This window comes from Oppia nitens, unplaced genomic scaffold (assembly GCF_028296485.1).
Source record: "Oppia nitens isolate AA-2021 unplaced genomic scaffold, nextdenovo-longstitch-racon4-pilon3 scaffold24_pilon_pilon_pilon, whole genome shotgun sequence".
Taxonomy (NCBI): domain Eukaryota; kingdom Metazoa; phylum Arthropoda; class Arachnida; order Sarcoptiformes; family Oppiidae; genus Oppia; species Oppia nitens.
Window position 1 is genome coordinate 294,455 of NW_026533204.1, and position 15,252 is coordinate 309,706.

The 15,252-nt window shown below is 33.7% G+C and overlaps 7 protein-coding genes across 7 annotated transcripts; 2 read left to right on the plus strand and 5 right to left on the minus strand.

Annotated features, from left to right (window-relative positions):
- Positions 1 to 678: 678 nt before the first annotated feature.
- LOC128954015 (steryl-sulfatase-like) lies at positions 679 to 3,917 on the minus strand. Its single transcript, XM_054299580.1, has 5 exons — positions 3,843 to 3,917; positions 2,390 to 2,660; positions 1,741 to 2,334; positions 1,457 to 1,678; positions 679 to 1,393 (listed from the first exon to the last, which is right to left on the minus strand). Exons 1-5 carry the CDS (start codon positions 3,915 to 3,917, stop codon positions 732 to 734), a joined length of 1,824 nt encoding a protein of 607 aa, XP_054155555.1. The 3' UTR covers positions 679 to 731.
- Positions 3,918 to 4,691: 774 nt separating this feature from the next.
- On the minus strand, positions 4,692 to 5,573 carry LOC128953951 (uncharacterized). Its single transcript, XM_054299499.1, has 2 exons — positions 5,105 to 5,573; positions 4,692 to 5,004 (listed from the first exon to the last, which is right to left on the minus strand). Exons 1-2 carry the CDS (start codon positions 5,203 to 5,205, stop codon positions 4,722 to 4,724), a joined length of 384 nt encoding a protein of 127 aa, XP_054155474.1. The 5' UTR covers positions 5,206 to 5,573; the 3' UTR covers positions 4,692 to 4,721.
- A 271-nt stretch (positions 5,574 to 5,844) lies between these two features.
- Positions 5,845 to 7,524, plus strand: LOC128954016 (prostatic acid phosphatase-like). Its single transcript, XM_054299581.1, has 8 exons — positions 5,845 to 5,957; positions 6,025 to 6,126; positions 6,188 to 6,427; positions 6,493 to 6,588; positions 6,653 to 6,866; positions 6,927 to 7,015; positions 7,126 to 7,192; positions 7,262 to 7,524. Exons 1-8 carry the CDS (start codon positions 5,868 to 5,870, stop codon positions 7,522 to 7,524), a joined length of 1,161 nt encoding a protein of 386 aa, XP_054155556.1. The 5' UTR covers positions 5,845 to 5,867.
- Positions 7,525 to 7,919: 395 nt separating this feature from the next.
- Positions 7,920 to 10,848, minus strand: LOC128954017 (DNA ligase 4-like). The gene has a single exon (XM_054299583.1). It carries the CDS (start codon positions 10,701 to 10,703, stop codon positions 7,920 to 7,922), a length of 2,784 nt encoding a protein of 927 aa, XP_054155558.1. The 5' UTR covers positions 10,704 to 10,848.
- Positions 10,849 to 10,860: 12 nt separating this feature from the next.
- LOC128954018 (uncharacterized) lies at positions 10,861 to 11,758 on the plus strand. Its single transcript, XM_054299584.1, has one exon. It carries the CDS (start codon positions 10,976 to 10,978, stop codon positions 11,756 to 11,758), a length of 783 nt encoding a protein of 260 aa, XP_054155559.1. The 5' UTR covers positions 10,861 to 10,975.
- Positions 11,759 to 11,918: 160 nt separating this feature from the next.
- LOC128954019 (lipase member H-A-like) lies at positions 11,919 to 13,028 on the minus strand. Its single transcript, XM_054299585.1, has 3 exons — positions 12,430 to 13,028; positions 11,989 to 12,366; positions 11,919 to 11,923 (listed from the first exon to the last, which is right to left on the minus strand). Exons 1-3 carry the CDS (start codon positions 13,016 to 13,018, stop codon positions 11,919 to 11,921), a joined length of 972 nt encoding a protein of 323 aa, XP_054155560.1. The 5' UTR covers positions 13,019 to 13,028.
- A 1,202-nt stretch (positions 13,029 to 14,230) lies between these two features.
- LOC128953946 (uncharacterized) lies at positions 14,231 to 15,243 on the minus strand. Its single transcript, XM_054299493.1, has one exon. The coding sequence runs from the start codon at positions 15,125 to 15,127 to the stop codon at positions 14,318 to 14,320; it is 810 nt and encodes a 269-aa protein (XP_054155468.1). The 5' UTR covers positions 15,128 to 15,243; the 3' UTR covers positions 14,231 to 14,317.
- Between the last annotated feature and the right edge of the window lie 9 nt (positions 15,244 to 15,252).

The following is a 15,252-nucleotide window of genomic DNA, read 5'->3' on the forward strand; positions in this document are numbered from 1 at the left end:
ACTGTATATCAATGTTTGTATAAAAAACCAATTGTTGTAAATGTTATCAATATTTAAAAATAAATAATCAATAATATTCAAAAATAATATAAAACAATATTTTTGCCTGTTTTATGCTATATATTGAGAAATATTTACCTTTTATGTATTTACTTTTTAAAATTTATTGAAATTAATTTTTAATTAAGAAAAATAAAAAGGTATACTTTTTAAAAAATTTAATTTTAAAGTAAATAAAATATAGATTTATAATAAAATATTTTTTAATTATATATACAAATAATTTTGTGTAATAAATGAATTTCTCTCTCTCTCTCTCTCTCTCTCTCTCTCTCTGTCTGTCTCGAAGTTTATGGTAATATAATATTAATAATATATTCAAAAATTAAAACTAATTTTGTTTATTCAGTGATCCAATGTTATTTTTTTAAGCTTATGTGCCAAATAGTACACGAGTTCAAATCCATTGGTAGTATAAATAAATTTTATTATTTAATTATGTTTTATTTCTTAAATTAAAAATTATAATTATTAACAAAAATAATTACCGTAATCATAAATTATTTAAAACATCTATAAAACTTTTGTTAAATTTATAGATATAAATTTGTACTTTTGTACTAACAGTTGTGTTTAATATTTTCTAATAACAAAAAATTATATACAATTGTTTTCTCTGCTGATTACAGGAATCTCTTGATTAGAAAATTGTGTAAAAAATAAATATTTATCTACTTTTTCATAATTTTGTGTTGTTGTGTGCGAACCGGTTCACTACACCTACAGTTCGGTAGCTGACAGCACGGCTGAAGCCATGGCCGCCAAACCGATTGCCAAAAATCAAACTGTGAAGGAACCCGATCTACTGTATGGTCGTGCGCTTCGATAGCTCTGGCGATTTCCTTCACTATGAGACTATGTCTTTCATTTGACAATACGTCCAGTGGATAGTCTTCGTAGGGATCGTTGGCCAGATTGAAAACTAATGGCGGATCGTAGAGAACAACGTGAGGTTCAAAGCACATACACATAAACTGACACTTGTATTCACCGGTCGACCGGAACTTTGGTCGATAAAAATACAGTTTCCAAATGTGATCCCTGTCCTCCATATAGCGAACACCGTGCAGATAAGTACCACAATAATGAAACAGAAATTTGTGTKGACTCGCATCAGTTGCTGTTTTTGGCTGCAAAAGCAATGACAGAATATTTTTGCCATCAATTATACGATCACTTGGCACAGGAATGTTAGTTATTTTATGAATTGTTGTATAAATATCCATTTGACTCGTTGGCACCGATATGACTGTTTTTGCTGGTATTTTGTTTGGCCACATGATGGCCGTTGGCACCCGAATGCCGCCTTCCATAGCGCCGTGACCTTTACCGCCTGTTTTTTGAAAATTAATAATTTAAAAACCATTGGTCACAATATACAGTGTATATACCGAACCTTTAAATAAACCATTATAACCGCCTTCCTTTTCACCATCAATGCCGACCTCTTCAAGATGTCCACCATTGTCACTACTAAAATAGACAAACGTATTGTCACGCAAATTGTTATTCTTGAGAAAGTCCAATATTCTTCCGACTCCGGAATCCATTTCGAGGACACAGTCGCCATACTTTCCGTAACCACTTTTGCCTTTGAATGGATTGCTGGGAAAGTGAGCTTTAAAATAATGATTTATTCAACAAAATTAGTATTTTTTAATAATTAAAAATAACGTATACCTGAGTGAACTTTTACAAAGTTTAAGACTACAAGAAACGGTTTGTTTTGCACCGTTTGGTTCACAATGAACTCCTGGGCCTCATTGACCAACCGGTCGGTAATGCCTTCCAATTGAATGGGCTGTTCAATGACTTGTGTGCCGCGCATGAGAACCGAATTAATTGTTTTAATGCTTTTCTGGACAACCAGTGCCAGCATTGGCACAATGATTAAGAATATGATTATAAGTAGTGATAGTTTGTGATATTTTTTGGCAAATGTGATGAATGCAAGTGTTAGACCTATTGCTGCTATAGTAGCTAACAATGCAGTGAATTGTGGAAAGTATGACTTGACGACCGAAGCGCCATCATTGCCAAAATCCTTGAGATTAGTCAATGGGAGACCATAAAAATGGTCAAAACCGTGATTTAGCGGATGATGACAGGCATCGCCTAAGGCGTCGCAGTCGTTACCCAAATGCCATTTACCGATCAAAGCGGTTCCATAATTGTTTTGCTGAAGTGTTTTAGCAAATGTTGTTTCATTGGTTGGCAGACCTCCTTTGGCCGCAACAAATAGAAATACCCGATTTCTGGCCGCTGAAGCCATACCTTTACAGAAAAACAAATGTTTTGTCAAATAACCTGTGGTGTGTGTGTGATATACCTGTGCGTATGGGATACCTTCCCGTCAGGAATGCACTCCGACTGGGCGTACAAACAGATGCGGCAGTCAAGTGATGGGTAAGAAGTGCTCCTTCATTGCCAATGCGGTCAATGTTTGCAGTATTAAGTGATGTGTTGCCAAAAGAGCTGACATCGCCAATACCCAAGTCATCGGCAATTAATATAACAAAATTAGGTTTCGCATTATCATCACTTGTTTCACCACAGATATCAACACTCAATTGGCAAATAATTACCACAAACAGGAAAACCTTTATATGAAAAAAAATTGGGAAACAATTTAAATCATTTATTTATTTGTTTTTCTTATCTAAATATTAAAAACATTTATTATGATAATAATAATAACTACTGTATAAACAAACACATAATTAAATTAAGATTTAGTATTGTTTAAAAAATGAAGTGAATCTATATATCAATCAACATAAAGAATGTCATTAAAACAATCAATTATTTCTTAGGTCGGATCTCTTGCAAGAATTTCATGTGTTTCTGCATAATATCCTTGACGTCGTCTTTGGCCGGTCTCTGTATCTTATCGTCAAACTCGTGGCCGACTGTCCAAAGTGTTTCGATGTCATAGTTATCGCGAGTCGATTTCATAAACAGATGCATTACTATGTTCTTCATATCAACCACTTTCCAGTCGTCACTGGGTTTGCCACCAAAGTCAACAAACGGATCAGTCGGATGTTTCTTCATTTTGTAGACTTTGTTAAAGTATTCAATAAATGCCTAATCAGATGAACAACAAAACTGTAAGTAAAAACACAAAAACCATTTTCCAAGAGTCAAGAGTTTAATACATTTAAATGTCGTTTTGATTTGGCGTTGGATAAGACCATGTATTGACAGTAATTGAGTTCTTCAGGCACTTCTATGACAGCAATTTCAGTCATGTTTTCGTTGCGCAACAATTGAACCAAATCGTGAATATCAAAGACACCATTGACTCCTCTMTGAAGATTTGGCTCTACTTTCTTCAACTTTTTAGGCTTTTGTCTAAACAAATATAATTCATTTTGTTGTTGTTGTAGTTCTGCTTCAAACTCTGGAACAGTCACTTCCGAGCTATCATTCTTGTTGTTGTTGCGAATGTCATCAATGAATGATTCTTCTGATACGTCGTAAATCACTTCCGTGTCATCGTCTCTATACTCCTTAAACTTTGATTTTGTCGATGCCATCAACTCTCTGCCATCGTTTGTTGTCAATGACACTGTTTCTTCACTATTGTTGTTAATATCATCCAATGATGTTGTGGTCGATGATGTCTTGCTTGACATCAATCGTATGTGATTTAAACGATTATTACAAAACTCATTATTTAATGTCTGAATTTTGTTGAAGACATGCAGTCTATTGGTGACCTGTTTGGCTGATATAGTCAGCCACCGATGGACACAATAACACCGATTAATGTTACTTACGTTGTAATAATATGCTGTTGTTGTTGATGACAATAGAGGCGATCGGATCCATACTTTGAGCGATGATAATGACATGACTTGTTTGATGAGACCATTTGATTGCATAATACATACAAACACTTACTTTTCAATACATACTGTATATATGTTTCACATGTTTTTGTAAACACAATGATTGCAATGCATTACCAAAACTAATGTTAGTTTTTTGCAAACATAAAGTTTGCGATCAAATTATAAGTTAAGTTAATATTTTGTATAAGTTTTTGTATAACTTATTTTTTTATATAAATTTTAATTTTAATTAATATTTAATATATCTATAAATTATTTATTGAATTAAAGGATTATTTTTGTCCAGTTTTTAATATGCAATATTTGTAATTTACATTATTTTAATTAATATTTAATTAATATAACTTAGTAAAAATTATTATATTTTATAGTAAAGTTAAATATATTTATTTTTGGTTTTTTTTTGTAAATTACATTCAATAAATTCAAGTATTAATAGTTTTGTTAATTTATAATTCTTTTAAAAGATTTTTTAAAATTTAGATTAAGACTAATTTCTAAATTAAGACTAATTATTATAAATATATATCAATTAATGTTTTTTAAAAGAATTTTAGTAATATTTTTATTAGTTGAGGATTTTATAAAAGCAAAAAAACTAAACGTTACGAAAATCTTGATTTTTACAACAAATACTTAATCAATAAGTTATTGAAAAAATTGAACACAAATTTTTTAAAACAAATCATATAACAAAGTTGAAGAGAAAGATAAATTTTTTAATCATATTTAGTGACCATCAAAGTGATAGACCATAAAAATGACATACCATCACCATTACCTCATAAGTCATAAGATTCTTTATTAGACTTTGTTTTGTGGGGCAGCGGGTTCTGATTTCTGTATGATTTGTCCTCCTTTGGGCTGTTGTTGTTGTTGAGCCATAGTATTGGCCACATGTGCGGCACCAAAACATGCAGCACCGGTACAGCACATGACGACGAGGACTACGCCACAGATGCAGGCAATAACCAAGACAATCGTGAAGATGACCAAACCGATGAAAATATTGGAAGATGTGTCAAATGCCTTTTCAAAGAAACCTTTAGCCACTTCCTCGTGAGATTGGGTTGTCGGGTCAGCATAACTGTAATCATATCATATAAAAGTTGTTTAACTAATTAGTAATAAGTTTATCTATTAATGGGAACTATTAGGTCAAAGAATTATCTATTATTATCAAATACTTCATTGAAATCAACTGAACGATAATAACAAACAATACAATCAATCGGTTCATTGATTTTCGGCCAATACTAGTAGTAATAGTAGCGGTAGTGATGGTCATTGTAATTGTGTAGTGATTGAACTCAAATAAATTGATATAATTTTTAACAACTTTGAGGACTAATTTGAAAGTTATGTATATACCGTTTGATTGATAAATGTGTATAATATTTGATTATTATAAGTTTAAATTTGAAATTGAATATAAACTGCAAAAAATCAATAAATTTTTTGAATTACTAATACATTCAGGGCTTCGGTTACCTTTGGGGGCTTCGCTTTTAACATTATTGTCGCCTTCAATACAACACTGTATTAAATGCATTGATTTAACATCACACACACAAAACACCCACCTACTCCCCAAACTAACCCAAATATAAGGAATTATCAATGCTTTTATATGATATTTAAAAAATAATGTAAAAAGCGAATCCACAAAGGTAACTAAAGCCCTGATTATATTAATAATTCAAAAAATTTATTGATTTATTATAATTTGTATTCAAATTCAAATTTAAACATATAATATACACATTTATCAATAGTTTAGTATTAATTTAAATTTCACGTAAAAACAAAGTTTATTATAAAAAAAACGCGCGAGACTTATGCGCAATCAAAAAAATGATGTAATTCTAGAATATTGTTTATCTATTAATACAGATAAATAGATTTCAAAAATAAATGATTTATTTTAATAATTGAATAATAACTAAAACAATGAAAACATTGGTTGTCATAATTTTGTTTGTCATCATCATTGGACTCAATGGCATATCGGATGCCAAACAATTAAAACTAGTGTTTGCGGTACTATATTATCATTTCACCTGATATTTTATATAAAGTTTAAAATAAAAATCATTTTTTTCCAAAGATTTTTAGACACGGCGACAGAACACCAGTGGCAACATATCCGACAGATCCGTATACTGATGAATCAAAATACTGGCCCGACGGCTACGGTCAATTGATCCAGGTGCGTCCAGGTTAGGTAGTATAAATTATTGTATTAGTTAATCTCTGGTTAAACATAACAGAGTGGAAAACAGCGCATGTATTCATTGGGCAAATATATGCGCAAACGGTATAAAAGTTTTTTGGGTCAATCTATCCGTGAGGTATGGATCAGGAGTTCCCAACGGGACAGATGTCTTAACAGTGCTTTATTGGTTATGGCCGGACTCTATCCCCCTACTGGTCGTTGGAAATGGGGCAGAGATTTGGGAAATGTTTGGCAACCGGTACCGGTAAATACAGTTGAATTTGCCAAAGATAGTGTACGTATCGGGTATTATAAAAAATGTGTTTTAAAAAAACTAATTGATTTTCATCACGAAATTAGATGTTAAATCCCGATTCCGACTGTCCCGTTGCTAAGAGAGAAGAATATATAATTAGTAAATCAAAAGATGTCCAAAATTTATTCAAAAAACATAAGGTTTGGTTATTATTATGCTTTTAAATAATTTAATAATAATTTTGTAACTTAATTGTGAATTCAGAGATTAGTGAATTATATTGCAACCAAAACGGGTCTCAAATTCAAAGATCACGGTACAGGACGGGATCTCTACAATAACTTACAGATAGTACAGACACACAACCATATGTTACCCAATTGGACTAACAGTGAAGTGATGGAGTGTCTCAAAGAGTTTCATGAAATGTCATTTTTGTTTGACTCGTCCACACAATTGATTAGAAAATTAAGAGCCGGTATTTGTAAAACACTCTTAAAGCAAATAAAACAAATAAATATATTTCAATAATTTTCAGGACAACTGTTAAAAGATATTAGGTATCGGTTGAAACAATTTATTGCCAGCAAAGAGAAGTTTAAACACAAATTGTTTATATACTCAACTGTAAGTTATATTTATTTAATGATTAATTAAATTGATGTTTTTTGTTGATATTTGATGATTAATTGAATTGTTGTTTAAACTGACGATAAAACCTATTTTTTGTTGACCAGCACGACACCCAACTATCGGTATTCTTGAGGTCACTCGACATCTACAACAATATGTCTCCACCATATGGTTTGATATCTAATTGTAGGATAAATTTATAATAGTTTAATCTGTTTTTTCAATTGATTTTATCATAAGGATCGACCATTTTTATAGAATTATACGATTTGCAGACAAAGACTTCTAAAAAAAAGTCAGTCTTTGAACTGGAAGTTCATTATCTAAATGATACCAAATCGGAGAAGCCGTATGAACTGCCGGTGAAAATGTGTCAAAAAGCAAATAAAACAATCTGTGAATTGAATAACTTTTTCTCCGTAACTAAGAATCTAATTGTCAACAATTGGGAACAGGAGTGTCAGGAAAGCTATTTGTCGTCGATTTTTAAGTTTGAACTTTAAAGTGTTTATTTTTATGTTTATTTTTTTGTAGTGATTTCAAATAAATTGTTTTATTTTTTTAACTAAAAATATGATAATGATATTTCACTCATCGGTAATAAATTATTGCACTAAAATATTGCAGTTAAAATATATTTAAAAATATTTTTTCAAATAATAATTGCCGGTAACATAATTATTAGAAATAAATCTTTATAATTGTATAGCAAATAACTACTGGTAATTAAAATTACAAATAAAAGCCAATTCGTAAAACAATTTGGCTTTAATATCATCTCAATAATCAGTTTCATATAAATTAAATTTTTATTAACACTTATTTTAAATATACAAAAAATTTGATAATAATTTATAATATTTATCAATACAATTAACAAATTTTTATTTAAGTAAAATCAAAGATCGATATAATCGCAAACATYTCTCATTTGAATACACCGTTGGATCCAATTTTCATCGACAATATGAAACTTTCGTTCATTTTTTCTGTTAATTTTCTTGAAATATTCTCTTCGTTTGGTGTTTAATATGACGACATGCGATGGCATTGTCGCTAAACTCTGGACAACTGTCGCCCCATAAAATCGTAATACCGATTGCCAGTACTTGATATAAATATCTTGACAATTAAAGTGGTTGTTGTTATGTTGGTTATCAACATAAATGGTAACTGTTCTCAAGAAACTTGATTGCCGCTCATCGGGCCAATACTCAAACTCAATGTCGGCAATCTCTTTATTGGACAATGGCTTCAAATCAATGTTCACTATCTTATCGAACAACTCTCGGAGCTCTAACTCATATATCGGTTCGGTATAGGAATCGCCATATTTATCAAATGATTCACTCATTTTGTTTTTAGTATCATTGGTCTGATTCCACAAATCACTCGGAATCCAATTCAACAGTTTATTTTCAGAAACACATCTATCGATCCATTGATGTCTAACAATATCATATTTACCGCACTTCACGTGCCTTTTGACAGCAATTGTATCACAATTATCAGCTATAATACAAAATGTTTTGTTTACCGCCGGACTAGCAGTCACTGTACCACCGTTTTCAATGATAATTCTTTCATATTTTTGTTTTAGTGGCGCATCTTTGAAGGGAATGACACAAAACTCTTTGTCAGCAAACAGATCACGTCTGACACTAACATCTGAACAGTCGGCCAATTGGTAAAGACTAGAAATGGTTGGCCTATCTATAACTCGTTTGCGTTTCTTTTCTGGTTCATCATTAACCTCGTAGTCCAATGTATTGGCCAGAGATCCGCGGGCTCTCATCTGCTCCATATCGGCGACACTCATACACTGATGCCATTCCTTGTCGTCTCTAATCTTCATAACTCGCGGAAACCGAAAAGTAATGTTCGGATAATCGCCGTTCGAGTCCATAATCTCTGCGGCCTTGACCTGCAAGATAACCGAGTTCTTAGGCTCGATCCAGACATCGGGTTTCATTCGGCCGAATTCAAAAATCTGTGGACACTTTTTCCTGTCTAATGTTTTCCAATGATCTTTGAATCGGTTCTGCAGTTTTCTCAACTCTTCATTAGTATAGCCGGTTCCGACGCGACATACACTCAAAAATTTCGACGGAGTATCTGAATCTGAATCGCTATTATTTTTAACTCCGAGTAAAAAGTGTGAAACACCTCCGCGATCGCCATAACAGCCACCAATAATCAACAGATCCAACTCATCCATCAATCCGTCGATATAATCGGGCTTCAGTTTAAGCCAACCGCCGCCGTGACGCTTGTTTAGCTTATAAACTGATTCACTTAACTTAATAATAATACCTTCTTCTTGTCTATCGATGGCCGCATTCATTGAATCAATGATTTCCTCTTTAGTCTCACAAAGTCGCCGTTCACCAATCGTAAGTCTTGTGTTTATCGGTTTAATAATACTTTCTAATAATCTAATCCTTTCGGCCAACGGGTTTCCAGTCATTACTTTGCCGTTAAGATACAAGACATCGAAAACAACATAATACGGATGTTTATCACCGGTGCCATCAGTCAGACGTTTGACATCAAAATTAGGTTCAGTTTGTAGTAGCAATCGATCAGTACTTATTTGATAAGCCATCATTTCGCCATCCAATATACAATCGACAACACTGTCATCGAATCCATGGACAATATACGGCGTTAGCGATTGATTGAAAGCATCGGAAAAATCATTACAATTACGGCTAAAATACTTAAACGTTTGACGAGATTTGTGTAATTGAAATCTCTGGCCATCGTATTTGAGTTCAATAAAGAACAGCTTATCATTGATTAAGCGATTGATTGTCTTGAGTTTAACTCTTTCGGAGAGCATCGGCGAAAAAGGTGAAAACAATTGTATACATTTGACACTCAATGGTACAGTCGGATCAGATAAGTCGGTGCAGACTTTCTGCAAGTTGTGAATGGTATCGAAATATTCAATAGCGTCGGGATGATAGGCATTCATTATGGAAGTATCGCCGATACCGAGACTCATGTCTTTCAGTATAATCCGTACCAACCATTTGTTTTCCAATGCTGTCATATTGTTGATCAATTTGGTCAACACTTCGTCAGCATCGGAGGCACGGTTTTCTTCGAACGAACGGGCAATTCGGTCCAACTCTCTGTTCACTTCCTCGAGAGTAATACTGCCATCAATAACACGCGATCTTCGGGTCATTACTTCGTACAAAACATTGGCAAAGTCTTTCAACGAATTATTCGGGTCTTTATTGAATGTCATCAACTTCTTGGCGTCGTCTGACTCGCGATTCAAACTCAATATTTTTATATATTTTTGTCTCAGTTTATCCACTTTCAGACCGTATGCACTGCGACCTGAATTCTGGTCAACACCGGCTGTAGACGATTGGCTTCTAATGCTATTATCAGCGGTGATAGAAACAGCTTCATCAGCGGCGGCTATACTGTACGTCTTGACGTCCTTATGCGGACACATCAACCGTAGGGCTGAATAGAAACAGTCGTCGGGATGTGTAGACTGTCGGCGCCACCAATCGATAAACTTCTTGAGAATCGMTTTCTTATCGTTCTTTGATTTTTTCGATTCAATTTTGTCGCACACTTTGCAAAAGTCGACAAACTTCGTCGTCGAGGCCACCGATGACTGACCATTAGTGGCCAAAACTACTGCTGAAGACGACGACATTATAACTGTGAACTTGTCTTATAAAAAGCGATCAATTGATGAATAGAGACAATAATAGGACACAAAAATTGATGTCTTGTTTTCATAACATAACAGAAGTGGTGTTTGTTTTCTGTTTCATAATATGTATGCAATGCGTGTCACGTGTTATAAGTTGCGCCCAATCCGTAGCGCACGCGTCACGCGTGACATCACTAGTGATTGCATATGATTTTTAAAAGACATACCAATCATATCATATATCATATAATAGTTGATCCCGATTTGGACACATGAAGCCCACCGCACGAAACAAACCCAAATCCAAGACGAGTACAGTTAAGACTGTCGCTAATAGTGGTGTTAAACGTAAGCGAAAGTCCACCGAAATTGTTGTCTCTGATGTCCACTCGCGTGGACACATCAAAGCCAAACGTTCCGCGAAACCTATGAATAGACTATCGGCTGATTTCTTCAACAATAAATCGTGTGTCGATTTGGCAAAAGCACTGTTAGGACAAATACTGTGCCGACGGCTGTCACCAAACGGCCAAACGCTTAAAGCAACTATTGTCGAAACTGAAGCCTATTTGGGTGCCGAAGACAAGGCCAGCGCCACATACAATGGCCGCCGCACTGAACATTTGGAACCGCTTTACATGACTCGCGGTACGTGTTTCGTGTACATGACTTATGGTATGTATCACTGTATGAACTTGTCTGCTGATGGCAATGGCAATGCTGTACTCCTAAGAGCTGTCCAACCGATTGACGGTTTGGATCAAATGCAGAGTTTGAGAGCCAAATGTCGTAAGACTGGTACTGATACACCCTATAAGCAGACATTGTTAGCCAATGGGCCCTCCAAGTTATGTATGGCAATGGACATCGATCGACACAATATCAACAAAGTTAATATTACCGACAGTGAACTTATTTGGCTGGAAACCGGTTCTACCGTTTCCGATGACGACATTGTTTGCACCAAACGGATAGGTATTGATAGGGCTAAGGAATGGGCTAATAAACCGTTGAGGTTTTACATCAAAGATAATGAATATATTAGTAAAAAGTAATTCAAAAAAATGGTTTTTTATTGGTATTACATAATAAAATTAATTTTGATATAAAAAAATCAATTATAAGTTGTTATTAACTAATATTTGTTTTTAAACCTTAATTTTGTTTGTGTGTTGTTTTTTCTTATGTTTGGATTTAGTTTTATTATTATTATTATTATTCTTCAATTTATTGGCCCAACAATAGGGAAACGTAGCCGTAGTTCTCAGATAATGACTGCCCAAACTTCTAGACAATACGCTTAGATAGCCCATAATGGCCACACCTATAGAGTCGCTACAGGTGCCCGATATGAATTCGTGCCATGAATTGCACTTGAATGCATACATTGAACAATTAATCTGACCCCTAAGCGATGACTCCATATAATAGAGTGCCATATTATGGTCGCATGTGATCGAAACGGGCTGTTTTTGGCACCGGGGCTGTTGAGTGCCATTATTCGGGTAAAAATCCATGTGTGCAAACGGCCCGATATAACCGACCTTTCCTTTGAGTATATTGCTACCGGCGCTCGTATGTATGGCGTCCACAAAATAGGCGTCCGCTTTGGTCAGATGAGCGCCAGGAAAACCTTCGAATAGTGGTCCGGCCGCGTCCAGTGCTATAATTGGGGTTAAATGTCAATTAAAATTCAAATAACTTAATACTGTCTAGTAATGAGCACCTGTAATGCGGCCGAACTTCCAGTTGAACTTATTTTGTGAGTATTTTCCCGCAAACCCGGCCACATGTGCTCCCAAACTGAAGCCAATTAAATGTACACTAAAAGGATTGGTGCGGCCAATCATAGTCAACACATTAACAAAGTGTGCGATTTGTCGGCCAATCAATTGTGTATTGATGGCTGCATCGGCGTACCAGGGTGCCTGTGCGCCGCGACCCCAGTCCACAATTATTACTACCGGTGTGAATGAGTACTCTAACAGAGAATCCTTTAGGGTCACAATTTCAGTTTTGTTTGCATCGTTGGCAAACCCATGGATCAGTACCACCAGTGACGGTTCCTGTGCCACATATAACATCTGATATTGTAGTTTGGGATTGATTTCGACACCAATTTTAGGCGACGCCCGCATAAAAGCAAAAAATCTGGTCTGGATTTTTTCTGGTGTGGCCGGCAATGTGCCGATGTGTTTCATGGGTCCGTTACGAACAAAACACTCCAACTCTTCATAGCAAACATAACTGGGAATCTCTGGTGTCGTTTCATATGTCTGTGCCCTCAGATGTTGATGCAAACGATTATTGGTCATAACTGCTGCATCAATGGCTGCAACAATATCGTCGTTGTTGTTGATATCATCGGCAATAACCTGAAATATAATAGCAATTATTGTTGACTTATATAATGTACAAATTAGTAGTAATATTCTACAAATATTTGTGTATAATTTCATTGAATGTTTTTTAACAATAAAAAAATTACAGAATATTCTCTATTAAAACATTACTTTATATAATATGTGTATTGTATATTAACTATTTCTAATTGAGTAATTTAAATAATATTGTTTTTAAATCATTATAACAATATTTATTATATATATTTTTAATTTTGTAAATAATACAAAACAGTATAAAAATCGTTTAGAAAATAGGTGACACAAGTTTTTTTTAGATAATAACTTCATATATTTGAACTGAAACTGCATATAAATATTACTTTACATAATAACCACTTATTTATAAAATATTAAAATACCTGTATTTATAATTAATGTAAATATTAATATTTTTGTTATAATTTAATCTACCATACCTTCCTGTGCTAATAAACTTATGCCCTTTACTACAATTTTTTTGATAAATTTATCTTTTGTAGTTTTTGTAAAATTAAAATTTTAAAATGTAACAAGGCTATGAGCCATCCTGTATATATTAATACAATATAGTACTTTAGTTATAAATGTATGAGTTAGCAAAAAAAACATTATTGCAAATACTGTACATAAAATATTTTTATTACTAATTATTTTCTAGAAAAAACCTAGTCTCACCTTTTTATAAGCAATTTTTAGTATAATAGTTCCTTTAGTATAGTAGTAGACTAATGATAATACTAATAATAAATTGTGTATTTTTTTAAAAAAGTAATAAAAATTAATTGAAAACATATGAATGAAACTTAAATGTTTAAATAATTTGTCGTTAGTTTATTGTAGATACAAGTGTTTCTCACATTTGTTAAACAAAAAAAAATCAATTAAAACTTAGATCAGATTTGATTTCAATGAGTTAAACAACAACTAGTATTAGGTAATCATTATTGATAAATAAAAATATAATATCACATAAAAAGTGATAATCTTTATTTTATTAAATATTGTTTATAATTTTGTTTATAAATAATTATAAATAATTACCTGTAATATAAATTTTACAAATTTTTTCATTTATAGGCCAATAGTTTAATGTTTGGATATGTTATAAAATTTATGATATCTTTTTTTATTGCTAACTGTCCATCAATATTGCTAACAAACAACATAAAACATATGCACTATAATCATCATCAATGGTTTAATCACTGATAATCAAAACTTTAGAGATCTTTAATCGTTATTATCATCGTTACAATCACTACTGTCGACACTTGTGTTGTTGTGGTCATCATCATTGTGACGATTAATCATACGTTCACTAATTGTCAAACCGATCATCTGATCCTTTAACTGTTGTAAACACTCGTCTTTGACATAGGGATAGGACAACGCATCCATTGTTTTCATTGTACTTCTATTGACATCTTTTTTATGGTCCAATTCTTCCGATGTTATCTCCGATTGGCAACTAATGTCGACTGCATTTTCTTTGTCGTCGCTATCATCTGGTTTTTTGCCGTACAAATGAATGTTTCCAAGAGCTGTCACAGTGTCTGTTGTCCGCAAATACACTGCTTCTTCGCTGATCTGTTGGCGCAAGTAATTGCTGACCGCCAGACACGACGGACTGCAAAACTTTTCCAATTCTTCTTTTCTGTAAACCTTATTCTTGTTTGTATCAATTTTGTACACTTGTTTAGCACCAAATCGTGACTTTCGTTGGCGACCAGTGGCCGCCCGAATAGTCGAGAGACTGTTACGGCACATCGGATAACCGCACTGATCGCACAGTGACCTCTCAGTACAAATGTCGTCATAGTGGCCGCGTGTAATGTAACGGCACCCGTTCAGCAAACGTGACTCATCAATAGTGGCCGATTTTTGGACATCATCATCGGTGGCCAGCATTGACTCGACAATGGCCAGACATCGCCGCTGATACTCGTTTTCGGGCCTAACTTTCGGTAGGGATTTGTCTGTTGTCGGTATTGTTTCGTCACTTTTTGTCACAGCTGTAGTGGTCTCCGTAGTAGTGGCCATGTATTTGATGGTCGCTTAATCGGCAATTAGTTTATAAATTTTTAAAAAATTAATTAAAAAAAATTGTCACAAAAAAAGTTATTTTTGTTTCGTAATTATAATACTATTTTTAAATCAAATATTTT